The sequence below is a fragment of the Pagrus major genome, chromosome 8 (assembly GCF_040436345.1).
Source record: "Pagrus major chromosome 8, Pma_NU_1.0".
Classification (NCBI taxonomy): domain Eukaryota; kingdom Metazoa; phylum Chordata; class Actinopteri; order Spariformes; family Sparidae; genus Pagrus; species Pagrus major.
The window spans coordinates 33,084,432-33,110,782 of NC_133222.1; the positions used below are offsets into that span (position 1 = coordinate 33,084,432).

The 26,351-nt window shown below is 42.2% G+C and overlaps 1 protein-coding gene across 1 annotated transcript in view; it reads right to left on the bottom strand.

Annotated features, from left to right (window-relative positions):
* LOC141001484 (plasmanylethanolamine desaturase 1) overlaps nt 1–25,623 on the bottom strand; it is a 40,778-nt gene extending 15,155 nt beyond the window's left edge. The window contains exons 1-3 of the mRNA XM_073472572.1: nt 25,437–25,623; nt 4,878–4,997; nt 4,543–4,634 (exon numbers count right to left, since the gene is read on the bottom strand). Of these exons, the coding sequence (XP_073328673.1) occupies nt 4,543–4,634; nt 4,878–4,997; nt 25,437–25,596 (372 nt within the window). The 5' untranslated portion in view covers nt 25,597–25,623. The remainder of the gene's footprint in view (nt 1–4,542; nt 4,635–4,877; nt 4,998–25,436) is intronic.
* Between the last annotated feature and the right edge of the window lie 728 nt (nt 25,624–26,351).

Consider the following 26,351-nt stretch of genomic DNA (forward strand, 5'->3'; position numbering starts at 1 on the left):
TCACAGTTTTACAGTGATGTGATAGAATGATAGGATAATAGCCTGAGAGAAGATATTACATTAAAGCCCCATCAACGCCAAATCAAAAAAGCATAAAAGACAACAGCCATTAGAATCCATCACACTAAACAGATCAATCAATAATGTGCAATTTAGAGCCACTTAGTGTCAGGCTGTATTACAGTTAAGGGACTTATCTCAAAGCTGTGTTAACAAAGCCTCAGCAACAGTCTCCTGCGTGGAAATATTAACTCAAGACAGTTTATTCGATGAAATATCATCGTTTTAGAGGCTAACAAGGAAAACAATGTATGTAATTGAATTCTGCACCTCATCATTGAGCTGTGAACAGCGATTTTTCTTTGCGCTTATGAAACTTATTTACAAACCGCTTTGCATTTGATTTGTAAATGCAGATATTGAAATCCCAGTAAATCTGGAAGTGAACGTCACGCCTCATGTCTCACCATGTTTGCAGTGAAAGAGAGATAAATCATAGCTTAAATGTTGGTGCACAGTAACAGAAAACAACTGGTGTTAAGTAACGCAGATATAGTAGACAGTCTAGAAGTATTGCTGTGTGTGGGTCTCACCATCGAGCATCAGGTTTACCAATGGTGTTAATGATCTTTAACAATTCATTGACAAATGATGGTATTCTTCACTTTATAAGAATATGCTTCAGCACCTTTGTATCTTTATTACAACAGGGCTACCTGCTGAAGGTGTGTCTTTAAAGCTGCTGTAAGTGATTTATTTTTATTAAAATGAGTGTTACATAGCTCTATATTCCAACAGAAATCACCGCACAGAGTGTTTTGTCAGTAACTCATGTCTCTCCTGAAAAGGAATTTTCTGATATCCCTGCCCACTTTATCCAATCAGGACAGAGAACTCCATAAAGAGGCGGTCCTGTCTGCTCGTGAACACGCAGAGAGCAGGATCCTCCTGTTTGCCGCTATGTCTGGTGATAATCGCTCCATGTTCATGTGGTGACGTAAAGAGGAGGGCTTCCAGCAGCTTTGACTGATGATGTGCTTGTCTTAAATCAATGACTTGTGAAAGTATCAGCCTTTTAAGTGCATTTTGGATTTGTACTGTGCAATGGCTGTTGGTAGCCAGCTAGTTATCGTCATGGATTTTCAGGCTGTTGTTAAAATATTGCTTGGCTTCTACCCCTTATTACACCAAAACCTTAGCCCATCTTACATCACCGCAATCTGTTGGAGGATGTCAGGCACGCTCTGATCCCACTCAGGAGATGGTCCATTTCGGACTCAGCATGTTTAAACTGGTAATAGGAATGCACAGGTAGCGACCAGCAGAAGGATTACAGGTGTTACCCTTAATGACCTTCGGCATCTGTAAGTAAGTAAGACTATTGTTTTCAACCCTCAACACCCTTCATATGTTGGGTTCCAGATGCTTCCATCAGGGTGGAGTTTTAGTCTGCATAAGGGCAGCACGGACGAACTATAACCTCCATGATCTATGGTGACGTGTGTATATGTGTTTTATGTATTATGCATTTGTGATTGACTGCTGTCTGTAAAGCAAATTGGCCACCAGGGACATTAAAGTTTTACTCTATTCTACATCCACTCAAAAGCAGTTAACTCAACAGTCACGGGAGCATCACAAGCTGGGATAAACTTCCACAGTTCCAGTTTTGGAGGCCTGACATACATTTAAAAGCTGTATTATACTTCCTTTATAAAAGTAAGTATGACTCCGACTACACGAAACAGTAAAAAAAGAATAAAAATAAATAAAAAATATATAAATCATACAGCGATTACTTTGTCTTATTTGATATTACAATTGTGATATTAGTGAGAATGATCATATTTGAATACAAAATTAGAATTTTCTCTGAAACTACTGAACTACTAAAATCATGATGATGTGACATTTGTTGGGGTCTGCACCAAACACACGTTTTCTTACATCTGGAGAACAAGACTTGTAGGCCAGTTCATCTGTGCAGCACTACAGTACTTCATTAGCACACACATGATGTCACACATTCTACCTTTCGCAAGAAATCGCTTTTATGATCCTATAGTAGATATAGATATAATCAACTTCAGCATTCTTTCCCAGGTTGTAGTAGCATGAGGTTCATGCGAAAGATCAACTCAAATTTAATTAAATAGCAAATAATGTAACAACATTATTAATCATACTATGACAATATGTTGGTTGAGAATAAATGATAACCACTGTTATAATTAGGATGCTGCTTCAGGTCTCAAAACACACACGAGCTTGATCATTTCCACTAATTAATTATCAATGAATATTTCATAAATGGACAAAATATACAATGAAACACACACACACACACACACACACACACACACACACACACAGAGACACACAATTAGATTAAACTCTCATCAATCAAAACAAAGTTCACATTAACCAATCTGCAAGCTGCACCTGATCACACTGATTTTAATTGGCTGAAATGAGGCTAACCTTTACTCTAATTGGCTGTGGGAAATGTGTGTGTGCATTAATGTAGGTGACTTGTTTTAAATGTGTGGGCATCCATCTTTATTCATGCCTAAACACATATGTGCATACATGTCTTCTGGCACTGTATGGTGACAGATAGTGGAGGTTCAAGGTGAGGCCATTTACTGCATGAGTCTGTGTATGTGTGTGTGTGTGTGCATGTTTGTGTGGGTGTGTGTTTCATATGTGGGACATTGGGGACCATGGACTTTACTCTCTACAGGGAGGTCCCTCTGTGAGATAGTGACATTTAGTTTCCAGGTCACTATAGCAGTCCGAAGACTTGGGGGAATAAGGTGCAACCACTGTGCTGCCATGGTGACGCAGCCTCAGGAGAGCGGGGACACTGAGCTGGAGTTCTGGTACAATATCTTCTCTGTAGTCCAGAACTCACTGGGTCACAGAAATGTTTACTATATGCTTTTATTTTCTTCACAGGCTTTGACTTGTGGATTGACCATGAGCTTTTATTTTTTTAAAAACCTATAAATGGTAAAAAATTTGGCACAAAGAGTGGAAACAGGGGAAAACAGCTAGTCTGGCTCTGTCCAAAGGTCACGAAATCCACCAACAAGCTCCATAATTAACATGTCAAACCCCCTTTGTTAACATTTTGGTTACAAAGATAAATATAATATACTTGCATGGGAGATCATTGCATCACCAATCCTTCTTTACTTCCGGGACTTCTGTGTTCGACTTACAAAGTGCAGGTTTCTATTCATTTTACTGGCTTTATATCTTGAAAATTTGAAACTCTTCTTAAACTTAATGCCTCTTATTTATGTATATATTCTGTCCACATACCATCTAATCCATTATCTCTATTAGGTCCCTGCAGAGCCGAGGCTACATGTTCCATCGTTAACAGTTCTTTAGCCAGTGATTCAAACAACGAAAACTAATTGATCTCCTTATTTTCCAATTCAGAAGAATGAGCCTTTTCGCAGAAATGAAAATCTTTTTTTGCAGTGCTGGCGTAGCTATATCAATACTATATTGTAAACTATTTCAATATTTAGAACAATACCAAAGAGGTTGGCCTTCCTCACACCATTGTATACATTTCAATTGCAGAAAAAATAATATGTCAATATGAGACTGGCCTTTTTTAGCACCATTAGAAGATAATGACACACTCAAGCAAACTTACTCAAGTTGCTTGCTCACCAAACCAAACCATGGCTTTATAGTAGAATAGTCCAGCGTATCTGATGTGTTTATCACCAAAGCAGTGGTTATATCTCATGAGGAGGAATGTCTGCCCAGGCTAAAGCGCCTCTCCACAGGACGGTGTCAGTGTGTTGAACTTCATGGATATTAGGAGAGGTCAGGCGATTAGTGCATGAGCGTGCATGTAAAGGCATGTTTGATTATTTTTTTCTATCCATGTATTAAGCAGCAAATTGAAGAACTTATGTAACGCAAGTAAGGACATAATTGTTTGATTCGTAACTGTAATGTGATTACTGAATTTAGGATGAATAACGCGTTACACAACCGCTCATTCGTTATTTCCACACAAAAACATAAGCGCCACAATGACAAGTGAGTTGAAAGGAGTCTTCTCCCTTCATACTTTTCTAAAGTCTTTCATTTATCTGCTCTATTTCAACGTTAGTGCTTCACTTTCAACTGTCTTTGTCTGACACTTCACCGCAGCTCTGGTTTGCTTTGCTGTTTCTGCTCTTTTTAATGCACATTAATATTATTTGATAAGAATAAGATAAACAGACACTAAAAATGCTGGAGAGATAGTAAATCTCCCTCTACACTGTCAAATAAAGGACGACTGGCAAAAAAAGAGAAAAATTCAGACTGATTGCAGCACGAACACAACAAGCGATTGTTACATTGGCTTTTATCAATGTGCCAATTCAGTTGTGGCTGAACACTGATTTCAGAGAAAAGTGATAAAAACAAGGCTTTACTTTGTACCGTAGTTAATTGATGGCTGATTACTAGAAGCTGTTTAATGCAAACAGACCGTCTGTGTGTGTATATGAATGTATGTATGCTTACCTTGCCAATAACAGGGATGTCCACAGATCCCCAGGTATCCGCCCCCCAGTGTACCATCCCTGATGCAAAGTCTGCCGTCACTATTCCTAAGACTGGCACACAAACACAGAGACCGACACAATAAAAAAGGATTAACATATGTTGCTATTAGATGTGGAAGCAAACACCAAACCACAATTTTCACAAAAGTGATTCAAAATCCTCATGTGGACAGGAACAGAGATTTGGGACTGCACCGGCTAGTTTAGGAAAATGATTCCCAGTATTCATGAAGTGAGAGCTAGTTTTAAAGTGAAGCATTATCCGAGCTTCTGTGCGATGGCGCTCTTTCTCACCGATGCCGAGGATGATCTTGTAGATGTGGACGGTGGAGAAGTGCAGGAGGAGGAAGGAGAAGTTGATGATGAAAAGGAAGAGGCACAGAATCACACACACCCACTCCTGGAGCCGCTTACCTGGGAACACAAACAACAAGGAATATGCATGTTATTCATCTGAGCATCATCAAAACACAGATCAGAAGTTGGGTGTGCGCATTGGTGATAATGAAGGAGAGGAAGCAGAAGAAGTTGAGGGTGTTTGGCTCTGATGTGCTGTATTAATGACCTCGGTGAGGTCCCTGCAACCGCTGGGAGAACAACTCGATCCTTACCGAGGGTCAAAGGACCATTCAGTCACTATGACTGTATGTGTGTGTGTGTGTGTCCAGGGTGTTAATATGTAATCAGTGAGATGAAGACAAGTGTAGTCCAGGGTGCGGGGTCGTGACCTCTCATATGTGAAACACCAACGCTGAGGCAGCACCGAGCCCGCACAGAATCACACACACACAGGCGGTTTCAGGTGGGAGGTGGGCATCTGCAGGGATGAGGCCAAACTCATAGGTCAGCAGTATTAACTACAGGACAGAGGGAGAGGGACTAACTAAAACTACTCATACTCAAACTCACAGATCAGCAATATTAAGAGAGAGAGGGACGGGAGGGGAGGGTCAAAGTGAAAACCCTTCAGCCACACAGCCCTGAAGATTAGAGATACTGAATTATTGAACACACACACACACACGGCTCATCTATAGCCTATCTAATATGGCTACACCAGATCCAACTGCACAGATTTCTATTACTGTCATGATGTCTTCTATGAGCTCACATTTCTTCCAGTTGCGTCTTTTCTTTGCTCTGACTTGTCTGACCTGTCAGCCCAAGCAGGAAGTCTGATTATATAATGTCACCCACTTACAGAAATAAACTATAAAAAGGCACAGATATAAACCACCACTGATCTGTTTTTAAGTCTTTTGTTCTTCATCTCTCACCCCCCCCCCCTTCTCTCTGTCACTCCTCTCCTAATCCTTCTTTCTTTTCCAGTCTAATGTGCCTTTAAAACTTTAATGTGTTCAGATCCTAATGTATCACACAGCATTAGCAGCCTATAAGAAATTCATGACAGTTTTTTTTAATAAAGCACACAGGCGTGTGAGTGTGCGTGCCTATAGACCTGAGTGACTATGAATATGCTATCAGCCTCTCATATGGTATGGACTGAAGTGGTCATGGGAGGTTTAAAATATGTGATTATGGATATTTTACGAATCATCAAATGTGACCCTTCACCTTCTAAAAATAGACAGTATCAAAGTTGTGGAGAGACAGATGGCTAATTCAAGTGCAGACAGAAGTTCGCCTTCTTAAATGAGTTTGACTTTGCAACTCAAGGATATTTATAAAAACTCCTTTGTTTCCATTACTGATTGTAATAAGGGAGATAACAGCGAGTCTGTACAAAACGTAGCCCTACCATCGAGCAGTCCGATTCAGTTTACTTCAGCTCCATACACTTTGGAACAGTTATTTTTGTGTTTCAATTATCAAAAGTTGTGGATGGGACCAAAAGAACCGTTCCATACCATCCTGTTTTGTCGTCACCATTCCGTTGAGGTACGTGGCACACCGATCTGATACTAAAAGGTGCAGTTAAGACACTGCAGGGCTAACCCTAACCGCTAAAAGTAACGGGTTACGTAGGGTTCAATGGGTACTATAACAGAAGTACTTCAGTGGAAACGCAGCTTAACTAACAAAACAAAATATCACTGAAAAATCCAGACTTACAACATGTAAACGACAGAAATGACCTTGGTTCAGATGAGGGGAGACAAAAAATATTTTATCAAAACAGTTGCTTTGAAAGGGCTCAGAGCATACCGCATTTTTTTTAACAACAAAAGACGCTCAACGAACATGCTACATACTACTACAGCTTCACATTAAAAGCATTGAACTGGTGAAATGTGAGCTGACTTTTGTTTTGAAGTAAGCTATTCACAAGAAAAGCATTAGCATTAACCACTATGTTCATCAATAATGCATCTACAGAGTTTGATCAGTTTGAAACATGACAGGGAGTAGTAATGGGAGAGTAATGGAACCAGTAGGAGCTGTTAGATGAAGAGCTGCAGGCGATAGGCTGCACACCTCCAACTTCTCAGTGAGGTAACCAACTCCTTTTCCTTCATTAACATTATCAGGTTCTGTAGTAGCATTGGGTTTGAACCTGAAATTTTGCCAATTGGTTCTTTTGCTTTTCGCTTTGACAACAAATCCTCTGCCATTGTCCTGTCTGTCAACTCTCCTTACTCTCATTACGTTAACAGTGAAACTTGACTCCTGCTACTCTACTTGAGTTGTAATTGTAACATCCATCATCCAATTAAGTATTGATTAAAAAAGCAACCAGTGGTAGGGGCGGTGGGCAAGTAATGTAATCGGTGCATGCCCGAACACCATGAAACACAAGGAACACCGACTACCGCCGCAAGCCTATCAACAACGCTGATCTAAGGGGCTGGATTGTCCTTGTTAGCTCCAGTTCTGCTATCGAGAACAGGCAACCATGGCATGGCACATTGCATTCTGTGGAGTGGTCACCATTTTTTAGGATATATCTATTTGTTTACATTAATTCTGCACTAAGCTTGCTTTTCAGCCAAAACACTGTTGTGGTTGCTGTTGATTCTGATCATTTTGTTACTACTACTACTACTACTACTACTACTACTACTACTCGGTCTCTACTGTAGGTACCTCGTCCTAAAATACCACAATGCGTTTGTTGCTCACTGTCACTTGAGTCACGATCCTGCTCTCTATAGAACCTGGTTTATCTTTTATAGAAGCGCTGTGAGATCACATCCTAATACATTAATGATACATTAATTAATTGTTCATAACCTTAATGCATTATCCCTGGCAAATTAACAGGCCTGAATTCTACATTCACTGCTACTCCGCATCATTTTAACATATTTTGGGGTGAAATCAGGGGCAGTTCCTAGAAAATGACCTGCTCCTGCTAGAGTCCGACCAATATATTGGTTGACTGATATATCAATATTGGGATGTTTCATTTTCTAATATCAGTATCAGCATCAGCTCCAAAAATTAAGGCACTCGAGAATGTGCATGAAGTGACATCCTTTGATCCTCCTGAGTCCTTCATAAGAAACGCAGAGTCCAGCAGCGTTAAACAACTTAAACAAATCATCCACAGGCTTCTATAGCCAACCAAGAGAGACGGGGAAGATGTCATTTTTCACGTCCCGTTACAATCCGCTCACAGATGGCCAATAAAAAAGTGATTGATACATGTAAGAGCATGGCAAGGAGGGGGAGTGGAGTTATGGTTGACCTCAGTGTACTACAAATGGTTCTTCTGGGATATCCTTGTCACTCATTGGCTGGTAAACTATTTTCTACTTTTTTCACCCTCATGCTCCACAAAAAAACCATAGCTTCACTGCACTGCTCCTCCACCCTGCCCAAACTTTACGAGTCAATTCTTCCACTGAAACACAAGTTTCCCCTGACCAGCTCTTCTCTGTGTGAGCGCTCTGCAGTCAGCACCGGCCTAAAGGTAGCAGTCAACAGTGAAGTGTACATGCTGCTGCATCAGACACAGTCCTCTTGACATAGGATGTGTCTGTCTTGTACATGTAGCACAGGTCCAATCAAATAACTCCATGTTTTTACATCATATAGCCCAGGTAATGTGTTTGAGTCCACCCAGCCTCAGTCCATACTGAGGTTAAGTAGAGCGCAGTGAGCTCTGTTGTCTCCAAGCTTCATGTGACACCGTTTTCTCCACTCTGCCCCAAGGTGTTCACACACACATACACACACACACACACACACACACACCTCAAGGGATCAGTACACCAAAATTCACTCTCTCCAACTCACCCACACTCTGAACACAAACACACATCAACATACATGTGAGCGCTCGCACACATAGAGCGATGCTCCGACTGATGGATCTCCTAACACATTCTCACATCTCTCTCTGTTACACACACATGCTCTGACACATACACAGATTCAGACACTCCATCTCCGTCACGTACACTCACACACACACACACACACGCACACACAAACACACACACACACATGCGGTGCAGGGCCGTGGAGCAGTGGGGCGGCTGTCAGGTGATGTGCGTCAGTCCTTGGATCCTCCGGCTCCCTGGTGAGGGGAAGGAAACTAGGACAGGCCTCCGCAGAGCGCACACACACACTCTCTCTCTCTCTCTCTCACATGCACACACACACATAAGCCCTTGTCCCTCAGGCCATGGCATTGCTAGATATCACACACAGCTACAGACAGACACACAAAAACAGCCTCTGAAAGCATGTATGTAATGGACGGACATATGTTAGCATGTTTTCTCACCAAACACAAACCTCTCCTCCTACACACACACCTGAGCTGCCTTCACTTGGCATACAAACCCCAAAATTAAAGACGTTCACTTAGACAGCGTCAACACAAACACGCCGGCGCACACACACACCGACACACACTCTTAGGGCCAGAGCAGCACACTCATTAATATCGTTCTGACAACAACTGGCTCCCTGGCAACCTCTCTTCCATCGCTCACCCAGCAGCAACCCCCGCCTGTGAGCGTGCACGCGGGTGTGCACGGGGATTTAACCTGGGCGGAGCCGGGGGAGGGGAACGAGGGGTGCTAATAGGCTGAAATTAATCAACGCCGGCTGATTCGCTGTCTGGGGAATGAGTGGCGGGCAGCAAGCAGGCAGGCAACACATCCTGAATACTAATGGACTAATGGAGAGGGGATGCAGAAAGTAGACCCCTTTACCTCTCTGCTGTTTGTCAGGTAACAAGAAAATAGTGGGAGGGACTGAAGCATGTTGAAATATACACAGTATGAACAATTTTTGGCTACACTAGCAAGCAAACAAAAGATTTAAATCCCGATTAAATGCAAGCAAATGCACAAAAATGAGGAAAAACATCACAGGGCCAAAGTGTGAGTCATTCATTTACCACATATCAGCACTGTGGTCTCATCTGAGTAGATTCAAAGCCACGTTATGACACATTAATCAACCCCTGTGAGACAGCGACTGTGACACCTCTCATCACAAACACCACTTCTTAACAGTCTTTGCTGCTGTGGACAGAACCTGCAGCTGTAGAATAATACAGAGAAGAAAGAGTCGTCCTGTGATGACAGGGTCAAGACTTCACCACGCTAAGCCGGCTAAATTTGAAACCACATCTGTTCCTTCCTCTCTGTTCTCGGGCTTTCATCCGCAACAAACTGGAGCAAGAAGAGATTTAACTGTTTTCTTACATTTTAAGGATGCCTGAAGTGTTTGAAAACAGGATTCTGGATCTATGAAGGATGTTGTCAACAGCGTTTTTACCGTAGATTGGAGCTCATTAAGTTAACAGAGAAGGCAGAAGAGGAAACAGAGGCTCTGATGCTTTGTGTAAGCCGCATAACAGATGGCCAATCAGGAGCTCATTTGACAAAGAGCCATTGATTTGCTATTTTTTGATTGGTCCATGATCAGAGAGGGTATGCGGTGGTAAGTGGAACAAAAGTTGAGAACGGATCAACACAGATTTTTTTTGTGGATAATAAAAATTAGTGTTGAGTGTTTTTAGTTTCAGTACTGTCTAACTTAGTTTCACTGTCTCAGGAAGTTACCGGCCATCATTGTTGGTGATTACAGGCCACAAGAAGATGACAGTTATTAAAAGTAGACCCTATCACACTTTAGGATGAAGGTGAGGCAAGGTAAGTAGGATGTTGATGTCTTTGTAAACACCCAAACTCTACTCTCAACTATGTTATAATGGATTTATTGTAAACTATAATTACCTGCAGACATGCCTTTCAGTATTTATTTGGAAAAACGTTGACTGTTTCTATCAAAGTAATTGATGCCATGAATGCCTGTACTTTATCTTGTTTGTCTCGAGCACTGCACCTCTGAGCACATACATCTTAATACAGGAGACCTGGAGAAGAGCATCTGTTGATAACAGTCCGTTGAAATGAGTCTGCACTAATATGAACTGTAATGTTTTGGTAACAGTCATTTTAATTATCAGCTATATTTGCTTAAACTATAAAAATTATATCACTTATACTAAAAAGTGCAACAAATTAAAGCAAATTCATATTCTACAAATTGCAATTGTCAATTTTCTGTTCTGTTCTTCATTTGACTAAGTATCAAATAATAAAGTTTGGTTAATGAGTTTTCATTTATTACTGCTGTGATCTCTGTTTCTGAGCTAGGAGATGTCATTAGAGCATTCTTTACATGACACTGTATCTTAATGTGTTAACAACAGGCTCAACCTCAACTCTTGTGAACATGCACGCCTGTATGGCAGAGTCATTAGGATTCACACAAACCACATCACCTCATGACAACCTGCATGGCAGCATTGACTTGTGGAAGAAATGGAAATGCTGCAGAATAAAATGCGAAACACATTAATGTCAGTAACAATGAAGGAAAACTTAAAATTAGACTTTTGTCCATAATTTCACCTGCCCAGTTTGACAAGTGGGTCAGAAGTCTACCTGCCCAAAGTACATTTTTACTCGACCCTATACAACTTGTTTTATTTATGAGCGCTTATCATATAACAACAAAGACTAAAGTGAATTGTCATGGCCAGTCTTGTCCACCTTGCTCTCAAACTTGCGCTATACTGCGCAATACATAGTTGGAGTTTTGCCCACATCCTTTAACGCCAGTGCCACCAAACTTCACTTGTCTTTCAGGGTAACTGAAATGTTTGCTTGTGTTTCAACACTCATCTTACCCACCTCCATTTTCTCAGGAATGTCTGACGATCGGCACTGTGCATGTGCAATTCTCAACTAGGCATTGAATGAAATGAAGTTAGTGCGATTCATAATATTATCTTGATTATCATCTTACTATGCTTGCAACACTTAAAATGGCTCTAAAACCTACTGGAATCATTTTACATCTTTTAAGAAACAGATATTTTACATTCTTTAGTTTGGAATCCATTTCCACATTTCTGTCTTTAACGTGGGGGATATGGAGAAGCTGAGCCTTCATCCATTGGGATGCAATGAGGACTGTAAAATGGCTGGAAAGATGCAGGCACACCTTTGTGGCAATTCAAAATAAATCAGGAAATCAATACAGGACTGTATATTAGCGAGCTCTAAAGCTTTACAAGACACTCATGATTATCCCGATAAAGGAAATTCAATAGACTAACTTTTCCTGAATGTTTTTAAAGTGATCTGCTATAAAATCTTACATTGTCCCATCCCTACTCTCCACAGATATGAGAAGGAAGCGAAATATCTCACTCCTTAGCTACGTCCATCATCCACCTCTGGAAAAGATGACGATGTGTTTCATTCTTTTTTTCCACCTGCCCAATCAGGCAAGTGAGTTGCTCGGTTAACTATCCCGACGTGGACTTATACTTGCCACAGGTAATCGGGCAATCCTTATTGTTGAGCCCTGCCATATGAATGCATGATTTGCATAAGAACGATTGTTGCATTACTTTAATTAGATTAGATTAGAAATAGATACTGAGTTCATACAGTAGTACGTGACCTGTAGCCCCTGTTCTGTGCTGTGTCACCACATATACTGTATCTCCTCTACCAAGGACATATTGAAACGTCAGAGTGGGGGAAAACATTCTTTTTGATTCTGTTATGGCCAATCGTGTGAACACACACGGCGAGGGACAAAGCTAAAGGCGCTGCACTCGCGCGCTCAAACACCACCAACAGAGCCTCTGACAAAAGGAAACTCGCACACTCCGAGCAGCAAGCCTGACAGCTGCTCAAAGGCCGAGGCAGAGCTGCTAACACACCTCCAGCCTCCACAACTTTTTGTGCTTTTGCTTTTTTCCATTGTCTCCGAAATAAACTGCATTTACAAACACTTATTCGCACTGATGTATGTACTGCGAACACATTAGGCACTAAATCACAGAGGGTGATACTGTATGTATGAGCAGAGCTACTCTTTTTATTCTCCGTCTCTCTCTCTCTCTCTCTCTCTCTCTCTCTCTCTCTCTCTCTCTCTGTGTCCCCTGGTTTACTCTCAGTAGACTGTCTTCAGATGGGACCTGGGGAGACTGAGAGGGAGAGAGATGTGGGTGGTAAAAGTGGGTCACATGCTCAGAGAGAAAGAGAATGAAAGAGGGGGAGAGAGGCGCTCAGAGAGAATTACAGTAACAGGGTGGGATGGGGTGAGGGAGAGGGGGAGAGAGACACAAAGAGGGTGAGGGAGAGAGACGGGGGGGAGGAGAGGAGGTCGAATTCCCTTGTAGAGAAGGAGTGGATCAGTCACAGGCCTCTTTCCTTTCATCTGATCTCAGCGGACCACAGAACCTGGGACACACACACACACACATACACACACACACACACACACAATAATAGTACACAACACAGGGACGCAGGCAAACACACACACTCACCCACACACTCACTGGCACACACATACACACAAAACCAACATCGACACAAAGTACACATACCACAGATGAAGAAACGACACACACACAAGCACAAACACAATATGTATGTCTTTATGTGATGTGCACACTCACACACACGCACACACACACGCCTGCCAGACAAACTTAATAAATCCATTACCCTGTAGATTCAACAGCAACAAAGAGAGGAATGTGGCAAATGAGATTCAATAACTGCATACCGACACAATGGCACAAACAGACGCACACACACACACAAACAGATGCATATATCTAGGCACAATAACACACACACACACATACACACAGACACAGACACACACACAGACACACACACACATTTGAACCCACATGAGAGCCAGTGTAAGTAGGCCCTGCTCCAGCCTCACTCCCCTGTGGAGACAAAAAAAGGATGGACAGATCCCATCATGTGTGTGTTCCTTTGTGCGCGAGTGTGTGTGCTGTATGCCATCCCCGCATCTCCTGGGCTTTCTGCAACCACCATATTCATCTGCGGCCCTCATAAGGATAATTACACACACACACACACACACACACATACGCACAGAGCTCATCTCTGAAAATGCACAGCGTTCCCAGCTCCCCTCTTGCGTTGGTCAAGGTCAATAGTAAAATCCTGCCTAGAAGGCTCGCCTGGAGCCATAGATGCACTGTGTAGGTGTGCTTTGTGTATACCGTGTGTGTGTGTGCGCCTGTGTCTGAATATGTGCGCACATCATTCATGTATTTGTGTGCTGTGCCTTATGTTTGGACACTAATCCATGAGGTCCTACACTAAAAATGTGTATTACAATCAAATATACATTATACATGTATTCATCTATTTAGCTTCCACTGTTAAATGGTTTGTGGGTAAGTCCTCACCAGTTACTTATTATTGTAGCTATGAAGCTGAAATTTCATATTCTACAATGATAAAGTGCATTCAAAGTAATCAAAGCTGCAACATCTTCATTGCAATCAATATTTGATATCAACAAGCTGAACAATTAACAAGATTAGCTTTAAGTAACCAGATAATATAACAGGACACTGATGACGCAGGTGTTCGAAGGCTGTTCTAAATGAATCTGTCAGTGTTTAACTGCAGGTAAAGACAGGAGGAGGAAGGAGACGACTTCAGAGTAACTTTAGCTGGAATAAGGCAGCGGCCTGCAGGTCTGAGGGACAGCTGCAGGGGAGAAGACAGACAGAGATAATGAAGACGTGTGGACAAGCTGCAAGTACAAGAGCGTGAGGGGAAGTGAGACGACGACGGAGAGCTTACATGTCTGGGTGTAAGGGAGTGTGTGTGTGTGTGTGTGACAGCTAGCCAAATGGGGGCAGTGAGAGACAACCTGTGTGTGTGTGTGTGTGTGTGTGTGTGTGTGTGTGTGTGTGTGTGTGTGTGTGTGTGTGTGTGTGTAAGAGAGAGGGACGGCTCCATGTCACGTTATATCTCTGTAATTCAGTTTTCTACCAATTACAAAGCTCCTGGTCGAGCCCTCTGAACCCTTTCCTGTTTAGCTGATGTTGCCCAGCAATGTGACTGGCAGACGTCCTGACGCTTTGGACCAGTCATTTGAAATTGAAAACAGAAAAGTGAGGTCAAATGGTGTTTTCATGTTGTTGACACGTGGCATCTTGTTTGCAAGTGGCCGTGGTTTAAGCAGAATAATATCCACCATGTTGTACGGTTCATGACTGTAATGGATAGGGTTGTTCTGATACCGATGCTAGTATCAGAAATGCCTCAGATACGGTCTAAAATGCTGGAATCAGTAGTGACCACGCAATTTTGAAGAAAAACTGAATATAATCCTCTACAGATGGGTCACACTTTTCCTATACTCGATAATCAATAAATAAGAGTATTTGAATAGTTCATGTGAATATAGTTTTTTTCTGCTTGTTTTTATGGCCGCCTGGAAATAACACGATACTACCAGGCATTGCGTTATTACAGGCCTGGGTAGAATCCCGTTATCATTACCAGGCTTTGGTAAAACACATGTAGCACGGCCTTTTCCACATGAGGTCAGTGTAAGCCCGTGCTGCTATATGCTACCAGCAGATCTTTGAATGACCCAATAATCATCGAATAGCGTTTTTGGCTTGAAATTCCAACAGTGTTCTACTGCAGGAACACAAACCAGCGAGAAGTCAAGCCCAAAGTAAGTCTGTGATATCATTAACATATTAACATTGTCAGTGATTTAATTGAAGGCACTGAGCAATGCGAGTTGTGAAAAGTCTTGAGGAAATGTTTTCTAAGGGTTACGTTTTCTATTTGGACAAACTGATTAAAGGTATTGGTATATGTGGCCTGAACAAACGTCTCTCAGACACCCAACAAGTGTTACCACTTATTATTTATACATTAGTACATAACCAGGTTCCATTAAATGATACCAAAGTGGTGCAAACTGCTAAATGAAAGTGCTAAAACTATATATTCACCTGTACATTACATGTAATGATTATTATTCCTAATACTGACACAAACACACGTGCTAGTTTTGTTCTTTTTGATTAATTCCAACGAATACACACTGGAAACTGGAAATATGAAAGTGTGAGAAAAAGACACACACACACACACACACACAGAGAGAGAGAGAGACTAAGGTATACAGTAACAAATCCTGCTGACTCTGCAGTAGTACTTCCAGGCCCACACTGGTCTGACACACACTGAGGTCACAGGAACACACACAGAGGTCAAACCTAAGTACAGCCCATGTGACTCAGAGGGCCTAACACACATCCTCAAATGGATTCTGACCTCTGACCTTCATCACCCTGAGGTCAGAAGTTCAAGTTGATGGTGTGTGTGTGTGTGTGTGTGTGTGTGTGTGTGTCAACTGTCACATGTGAGAAGTGCGTGTTATCACAGCAGCATGACTTCAACAGACAAATTCAGGTCAGTCAGATTTGAGGGTTGAAACGTGTCACAGCAGCACACAGACGTCTCTGTGAGGAGAGACACTCATTTCTGCACATCAACTCGCTCCTGTGGCCTGATGTCTGTGGCCTGATGTCTGTGGCCTGATGTACTGTTTATCATATATGAATACAGTTTAGGAGCGATTTGACTGAAAAGGCTTTGACTTTTGGAAATGATAGTATAATATTTCTGGACAGCACAGTGCATGATGCTACCTTTATCCACATGTTTAAATTCGACCTACCTCATTGACCTCTCCCTGCTTCTGTTGTTATGGTAACAGGGCCATGGCCTATGGGAAAAAAGCTTTTTGTACTCTCAGCTCTGGTAGAAGAAAAATTGAAAAAAGTTCAGCAAAATTCAGCTGAAACTGACTGACTGACATATATATATTGCAGTATGGGTATTGTAAAAGTACTTTAACATCATCCTGTTGATCTAGCTCAGTCCTTGCATTGCCCAGGTTAGAATAAGCTGGCGTCTGTGAGTCTGTCACCTGTCTTAGCTTGGATGAAAATGCCTTCTTGTTCAGTCCAGTAATCAAATTAAGAAAATGACTCCACAAAAAAGTGTTGGTATCATGTGATGAGGATTACCGCCTTGCCTAAGACAAAAAGTCATGATGTCAACCACAAGGCTCAACTGTGAAGTTTCAAGTAAATGAATCTGAACATGGCCACAGTGTGTCATAGATGCGACACAACAGACATTCTTGTATATTGAAAATGTTCACTCCCGTTTCCAGGATAATCAAAATGTTTGCTTGTGTTTGAGAGCTGAGCTCCAGAAAAACAATGAGTTTAATTCTTTTTAACTACTTTTCCCAAGTGAGCTGCTAGGTTTACTAACCCGACACGACATTGTACTTGCCCCTGACAATCAGGCATTCCTTAGTGTTTAATTAATGCTTGAAATGTATTTTTTCTTAAGTAGCCAAGATGAGCCAACTAACTTAATGAGATGAGGGTTTGCTGCTTTTCATTGTCATACATTTACTGTAAATTGAATCTCTTAACCAGAATGTAATCAGAAACTTGTAGAGTAGTCAAAGTGGCAATCGCAAAGATTTCCAGAAGCAGCAACTGCAGGTGTATTTTTGGCCCTCACTGCTTCCCAGAGATCCAGTGTCGCCTGTGTGACATCAGTCAGTTGGCAGCTTTGCCGCGTCTCCATAACAACACCACATGAAAGCCATTTGCACCTTTTTTTAAAAAGTTTCATCGTCCGCTGTCTGTTGTCTTTTCTTTGTTTGTTGGGTGAACACGTCACTAACTGTGAGCCGCTTGTGATACTTTCCGGGAAAGTCGCCACCGACTGCCAGTGTACATATTTGGTATTACAGCAAATGCAAGGGCTTTCATCAGTGGGCCATGGGCTCAATCATCATTGTGTTACCTCATTCGGTGATAGATAGTGACTTAACAGATATTTATTGACATGACAATCTTCGAGATTATTACTGTAAGCTCCCGTGATTGGGAAATCACAAAATAAGATATCTTTAGTGAACATGTACATTGTTGACATGGGTTTGCCACAGCTGGTCGACTTCAATCAAAGACGTTATATTATCATGCGTACGCCCAACGGAGAGCTTCCAGAGAAGCTCCGGTGCTGCAGACGTCTTTATGTGTGTTTAATGGGAGCAGGTCGACATGTGAGCAGTCAGAGTGAGACGAGCTGAACGAGGCTGAAGATCAGTATCGCTCTTTAGATCACTTACAGGCGCTGACGACAGATCCTCCAGGGTAACTGCAGATCACACACACAGAAACACCCTAGAGCCTTCAGACAGACACATCAGTAAATGTACGTTCTAACAGATGGACACAAACATAAATGCTGCTCTCGTGACTAGACTTAGACGTCTTGCAAAACGCAGGAAGTGGAAAGAGGAGAGGAGAGGAGAGGAGAGGAGAGGAGAGGAGAGGAGAGGAGAGGAGAGGAGAGGAGAGGAGAGGAGAGGAAGTCAGCAGACCGTGACACTTCAGACATATGGGAGGACCAAAGAGAGACGAGGGGATGAATAGAGAGCTGGTGAGAGAAATGGAGAGACGCAGAAACAGAGGGAGAGGGAGAAGCATCCAGCTGTTTGTCCGTCCTAGCTTTGCCGTAATGAGCCCATGTTTGGCTCTATGGAGCATCGCCAACGCCTCATCTAACTTCTCCAAAGTCTAACAAGCCAAACTGCTATTTAGATTTACCACCTACCAGTGCTGAACCGGACCCAAACAACTAAGCACATCGCAGCGTGGCACTGCCTTAAATGGACACTTTGACATTTTGAATTTGGGCTGTTTATTTTTCTTTAACAGACACTTGTCAGCATGTGGGAAACATTTTTGCTTTTAAGTTATCATAAAATGGCTCGGCTGCATTGTTAGCGTCACTGAGCATTTCTTCCACTTGCAGCCTGCTGTGCCCATTGGGCCGGAATGAGGGAAAACTTATAAGTCATTGTGAGATTCACCTGGTAAAGTGCAGAAATGTACACACAGTTCTTCATGTTCTTCTCTATGATTACAGCCAGCAAACCTCCTGGGCATAATCTCAACCAAAAAGCAGCGTGTCCCCCTGCCGGGATGCACGGTTGTTGCGGTGCACTAGAAAAAGTTGATCACATATGACATTTGACTTGTATTGTAGTTGGCAGCTGCCACCGTCCTTCATACACATAACAGAACAAAACGCACTGAAAATAAGCTCTTATTGACGATTCACCAGTGTAGTACCACCAGCTCCACGGTCAGTGTTTTCTCAGTTGACACTATTTAAATGATTGGAAAAAAATGAATAAAGATTTAATATTAAACACTGACATTTTATTCTTATGTCACTTTTTTAAAATTCTTTTGATTGTTAATACAGTAGCTATAAACTAAAGATAGAATTTGTTTTTCCTTTAAAAAACTGTGCCATGCTGCAGTATTGCAGAATTTCCTTCATCAGAATTACATTTTTTTTGCCAATTTCTTTAAATCTAAATTAAATTCATTCAACATATTTATTAATCCACCTGAATTGTGTGCAGGATGGACAGAAAGGGTTCGATCTGCTTTTCAGCTGAGGGAGACCTGACTCACAATCATTCAATCATCATCCATGCTTTCTTACATAAGAGAATCAATGCCATGGAACTTTCTTTTCTGGTTTGACAGTCAGTCAAAACTGAAGGAGAACACGAATATCATCAATCAGATATCACCATTTATGTATATTGGTTACTTGTGCAGTAAAAAAATAAATAGATCAAAGTTTCATACAGTTGCACAGGACACTGCTGGGAAGTGGCGGGGACATTTCCGATGCTGGTATCAGAACAAACAGCCAACCCCAGTGTTTTTAAATCATCAAATATCAAAACAAGCGTCAGCTGGGTTCTATTACCACTGCTTCTTTTTACTTCTTTTTCTCTTCATGAAAGCCCAATGTGAAATGAATGTTACAGGATCATACACCCTCAACAATTGATTAAAAACTTGTCTTATGCCGGGGACACTCTGCCTACCTCTACCTGTGGGTGATGACGAGGGTGTCCACTGTTTCTGGTGCAGCGCTGCTACTGCCAGCCTTGTCTTTCTAGATGGAGTTTGTCTTTAATAATGACCACTAATACTGATGGCATGATTTTATTTAAAGAGAGTGGTAGAGAGGTCACCTGAAAAACCCTGCCTTTCACATGATGTTAAAATTGTTCATGCCTGTGACATATTTGACAGATGTAGGCACTGAAATGCTGGAATGATGTCGCTATGACTATCTACAGATCATTTCTGTCTATTTTTGACAAGTGACGTGTAAAAAAAGCAGGCGAAAAAGCATGCTGAATCTCTAGATGAAACGCCGCTGCAGCCGCGTGTGAGACATGCGTTAGCCGCGCTGCTCACACACAGCTGTGCAGCTACTGTAACCTGCTGACATGGGCCATGAAATGAAAAACAAATGGTTCTGGGACACACACGCTGCTCACGCCTGTGTCCCAAATGTTACATGTGCTCACACTTAACATGTTCTTTACTCAGAATGAATTCCACTACATCTTTTCACAGCAAGCCTGTAAATTATGAGAATTAACCAGGAAACTGTTACTGTTGGGGCTCTGGCAGGAGTTTTAGAGACCAAATCACAATGAGTCACTTCCACATTACTTTCTGTTGTCAGTTTTAGTCTAAAAAACATGTTACACTATTTCGCAGTTCAACATATTATTTCCAGGTTCAATCATGCAGTTTGGAGTTGAGCAGCAGGGTGAGCGTTGCGTCAGAATGCTCCTCGCAGCCTCGTCCGGGTTATTTTTACCCAGAGTCGGTCTGCTAACTAAGCTCTTCGGCCGCTAAGTGAGAGAGGATAAAGTGTCGGGACCCCAAATGCATGTGTGATCCTCTTAACCATCCAATCAGCACTACACTCAACAACAACAGGCTGGCAGGGCAAACATGACCCGGGCTGTCATCAGCATCCTCCTCATTCAGTGAGTTCACCATGAGTTTGGTCCAGCAAGCCGTCCCTACTCTTCATCCTCATCTTGTACAAAATAATAATAATAATAATAATAATAATAATAATAATAATTAGTTGATTATTTGTGTAGAAATGTGTGTTTAGATCACCAAAGTGTAGCGCTGTATGTTTTAATTTAAGACAACTCAGCTTGTTGATGCTCCGGCCCGCAGCTTTACAATTATGCTCCACTCTCACCACTCTCATCAACCTTTTATCCAGCAGGCAGCCGTTTACAGCAAAAAAAGTCCTCATAATCCTACAAGCCAGGCACTAAAAGGCAAAAAGACAAAGCTAACAACTAGTCTGGAACATATTGAAAAATTTAGCAGCTGAGATGGATATTTTTGTACCGTAGTTAAAAGCCTCAAGGTGTCATTCATTATGTTGACACTCGAATGCTCTGCAGTGGGTTTTTTCTATTCATGCAGTTTAAAAACACAGAATGCCTAAACCTAACCAAATAATTTAAGTGCCTTAACCCAACCAAGAAGATTGAGTAATGTTTTGAAGTTTTATTCACGTTAAGTTTAGTCATGTTTGCCGACTTCCTTCCTCTGTCTGACTCTTTCCTAGAAGTTACAACAGGCAACCAAATGAAACGCCTCATTACCGTGAATAAAATTAGGATTTCTCTGGGTGTTCATTGAACAATGTTGGAAATATATGTGACGAAGTAAGAACACAACTCAACGATATATAATAAAGGTCTAGTCTTTTTAGACATTTTAATGCAGAAATAACATCTTTAAACCCCATATTTCTGTGTTCTCATTCACTCTGCGCTCCATTCAATCACTTTACTCGAATTGAGGATTATGTCTGATTCATTTTTTGTGTGTGATGTGATAAAATATGACCACAGACATCGAAAGCTTCACTTAAAATCCTCAATAGAAACTTATGAGCTGCTTGTACATCTTAAATTGTATGCTAACTTGCTGCCACAGTGGCCAACAAATCAATTAGTGCCGCTTTAACGCACTGTTCATACATTGTTCATTCATTTTTCTATTTCTTGTCGCAGTTGGATTAGGTAGATGAGTTATGGATTCCAACATTGTAAATTGCTTCCAAATCAATGAGCCAGTTGTTAAAATGTTTACATCTCTGATAGTTATTAATAATGCTGATTAGTTGCTGCTGTTATCACTGCTGTGATCCATGAATAAAAGAAAGCACTTAACAAAACAAATAAAAACCTGTTGTTCCTGGTCCAACATGTCTCTCGCTCCCTGTCATCAGCCCGTATCCAACTTTAATGAAACTAATTAATCAATCGTGTGGATGTGTGTGCCTGCACGCATGCAAGCCTGTCTTGTCTCTGTTTACATGAATATGTAATGTTTGCGTTGCTTGGCAGTAGAACAAACCAAATGCCAGAGTGGAGATGCTTATCTCTCTAATGTGATGGCACTGAATAAACCAATTCCGTTAATGGCGAAGGTGACTCCTTTAGTCACAGTGTCTAAAAATAGGGCGACGGGTCTCACCAGCTTCCGCTGAAGTGAATGGTTTGTTGTGTGACTGCGTGCATGCACACTGAGGTTAAATGAGAATAAAGTTTTTTAAAAAGTCTGAAGTCACCAGTCGGGTCAGAAGTTCCTTTCCAGCCCAGTGAGTCGAGGCAAGCAGTGCTGGGGTCAGTGCTTTGCGAGCATGAACACACTCATAGTGCTGTGAGGGCTTTGGATCAAGTGCCAACCTAGTGACACATGTTGTACCCTCATGTGAACTTTACAATAATGTGGTTGTAGTGGCGCAAACCTTTCCCTTCCCCGATCATCAGTCCTATTTTAGGGAGTGTTAACAAGTGTCTAACGTGGTCCGACCAGAGGCAATTAAAATGCTCAGTGAAGTGAGAAGCGGGGCAGATGGTCGGGCAAAACACGGCACAGTCCAGCTTGATGCACAACTGGTAAGACAGGTTTTCTTTGCAGAGGTCTGAGGCGCAGTGTGCTTTCCATCACCGCGCTGGAATCAATGTACACAATGAAAAAACTGCTCAATTTGTCCAGTTAGTTACATTTTTCTTTCCCCCTCACCACTCTGGGCCCACATTTGAATATCGAGCAGGTAAAGGAGCCCGATTACAGAGAAAAGTCTAGAGTAAATTTGGACAAAAAGATAACAAACACACACAGAGAGCAGGGAATGGTGTAGCTGATGTTAAACAAACGTAGCTTCCAGAGAGTATTTTCCTAAAACCACAATGCACGCAATTACACAAGGCCTCAGGGTCATGACACTGAAGCAACACTTTGCTGTGATGGAGGCATGCAGGCAATTCTGCAGACAATAACAGCCACTGTCATTTTATTAAAGCATTTGTAGCCTGCGCACCAGTGGCCACAAAATTTCGCCTCCGGGGTCCAGACTGCTGCTTATTTTTTATTCTACCAGGCGGTTTTCATTCTAGACGCCTAATCAGAGACTTATTTCGACTGAGACGCCAGGTGAATTTAAACTAGCAGGGAAAAAAGAAAAGAAGCAGTACTCTGGACCCCTAGGACCGGATTTGAGCATTGCTGCTGTGGACTGTGTCACAGACATTGATTTTGTCCGAGGACTAAACATCTGTCCGAGCTGAAGGCAACAACTTCACTAGCATCTGAGAAAGTTTCTCATTAATCCTGTGGGAGTAAAGGCCTTTACCTGAGGTATCTGACTGTAAATGCTCAGGACATTTGAAACATGTGGACCTTTGACAGGTGTTGACCTTTAAGACCCAATCTGTTTTTAAATTGCAGGAATTCATAGTTGCACTTCTGTAAGGTCAGGAGACTTGTGAGAAACCTAGTCAAAAAATATTCATCAAAATCGATGCACCAAAGGCTGAGATATCCTGACTTTTGGTCCCTAGTAGGGGTCACGCTCCAAAAACTCTTAATCCTACATTTCCCACAATGCAACTCAATAGCATGTAACATCAAAATGTCCATGCCTAGAAATTGCTCACGCTTTACAAGCTTCTGCAGACCTAAATTTAACACAGGCCTCCTGTCAAAAATATTTTGTCTCCAAGCCCTAAAAACAAAAACATCCCTACCAACAAAACTGAAAATGTTTAGAAATTAACTCAAATTACCAACAGAGTGTGAATAAGTACCAGTTTTGACATTATGATATTTATGTATTGTGTTGCAGAGATATCCGCTGAAATTAGCATGCTAACTTACTGGCCCCGGCCCATCCCGGTCCAAAGCCCTTGTGCTAGCAGTGTAAATGGAAACACTCCATTCGTCCCAGAGCTCCAGGTCTGAACCGCTAGCTGCACTGCTAACTGAGCTAACTAGCTGATGCAGCTACTGTTAGCAACAGTTACTCTGGTGATATGCAGCCCCCTATTTGTTTTACGTATTGCAACTTTAAGTTAATATTTTCTGCTGCTGTTAAATATTTATTTTTACATCAAGGTCTCCATCAGCTTCGGCTGTTTAGGAGAACGCTGCAACACTGTTTCGCTGTGAAGCTACAGAAATGTTTTGTGGACTATGAAACTTCACCCAACTTTGCATCGCCATGGAGGTGAGTGGATAATGACTGAAGTTTCATTTGGGGGGGAATTTATCCTTTAATAACAACAACTGTTAAACTGTTAAATCTAAACAAATTTGGACAAAGACAGACATAAAGAAAAGTAAAAGTGCTCGATTACAGATAAAAGCATCCTTAAAATGGACATTTTGAGCATGTTATACATTTATTAGATTTAGAGGACAGGAAATTGGGTGAGGAAGACGGAGATAACATGCAGCTGAAGTTTGTGATGGTTTCTTCTACTTTATACTTCCTCGCCGCCACATTTATCTGATAAATTTAGTTACTAGTTACTTTGCAGATCCAGATTCTTTTATTGTTCGTAGGCTGTTAATTGTGACATGTTACCAATCAGATAGTGTCGTGGGCGGGACATTGTGTGAGAGGATGCTGCATCAGAGCCAAAGTAGCACACCTTTAAATTTGTTTATTTAATCGGCAATCACAGAAAAATCACAGATATTGATTATCGGAAAAAGCTGAATATCGGGCCTATAATCGGTTTACCCCTGATACAAACGCATCCTGCACTCAGTCAGTGTGAAGTCACACACAGATCCTGAACATTGCACTAATGTACAGTAGTGTTTCTAGGTGGGTCAATGTGTGCAGGCCTCAGGATGAACCCTAACACAGGTCTAGGGTGCGGTTTAGGCCCACTTAAGATTTCAAAGTTAATCCCATATAGAAGTTATACCTATACTGACTCTGTACTGTGCTCCTCAGAGCAGCAGACAGCAGGCCTCCACACTGTGCAGAGCAATAACTCACAGCACATCACACTGTCTCCACAACAAGGACTGCACATGCCTTTCACTGATTCGTCATAAATGACATATCACTGCTAAGTGAGCCTATAGCCAGCAGCAGTGTAAACAGGGGTGTCTCCATCATCATCATCACCATCATCATCCTCCTCCTTATGATCATCATCCCTGCGTCCATCACCACTGATGTCACACTGTGGCTGCAGGCCTCCTCTGTTACCATCCAGCCTCCTTCTCAGCTCCGCGTACGACACAGCGAGTGACAACAATGACACAGACAGCGACAATAAACACGTCCTCACCGGGAGAGTAGAGCCGCGCTAGCTGTCGGGCCCCGGCGTGCTGCGGTCCCCAGCGAGGCGCCGCGCTGCGTGCGGCCGCCCCGTGCTCATTCCCGTTCGGATCCTCCTCCGCCATGGACCGGTGCCTGATGTCGGTCTCGGAGAGAAGCGACGCCGCCATAACTCCTGCCCGCTGCCCCCCGCTTTGGCTTTCAGCTATGAGACATCAATTATAGATGTGTCTCGGTCAGTAACGGGTCGGTTTGGTGTGTGGCTGGACGGAGGAGGGAGGCTCAGCCAACTGATGCTAGCTGGATGTACCGGAGGAGACTCGCGCCACCCGGAAATACACGGAGCTGCGCTGACACACAGACCTACTTCACACGCTTCATCCGCCGCAGCTCCGCTCATCAAACTGCTGTTAGTTTATAACACAGCGAGACGTCTTGCTGTACGGGCCACAGCTGTTCTCTGCGCGGCTGGGCTGCTTTACTTTAACTAACTTTATGTCTGCGTCCAGTTCAGCCGTCGCGTCAGCGTCAGGGAGCGTCTGCATGTTACAGCTCTGATCACAAGTGGAAGTGGCACCTGCTGTGTTCAGCGACAGACAGCGTGGTCAGAGTCACACAATGAATGGAAATAAATGAGCCCACACTGTCTTTGAAAAGTCAGATTCTGTTATATAGTGGAAAGTTAAGCGTGTAACTTAAAGGAGCACTATGTAGTTTTGGGGAAGAGAATCGTCATTGGCTGATTTTTAAGCCACAAACTCAATAAACAAACTGTCTTTGTTTTCATGAGTGAATAAACTAACTGACCTTAAAGGAGAAAACAATTTCATACTCTTTCACTTTATTTATATGTGGCGGACCCTGCCACCTTTCTAGCTTCAAACAGTGTTCTGGGACCTTATTTTCCTCTGAGAACAGCTTGTGT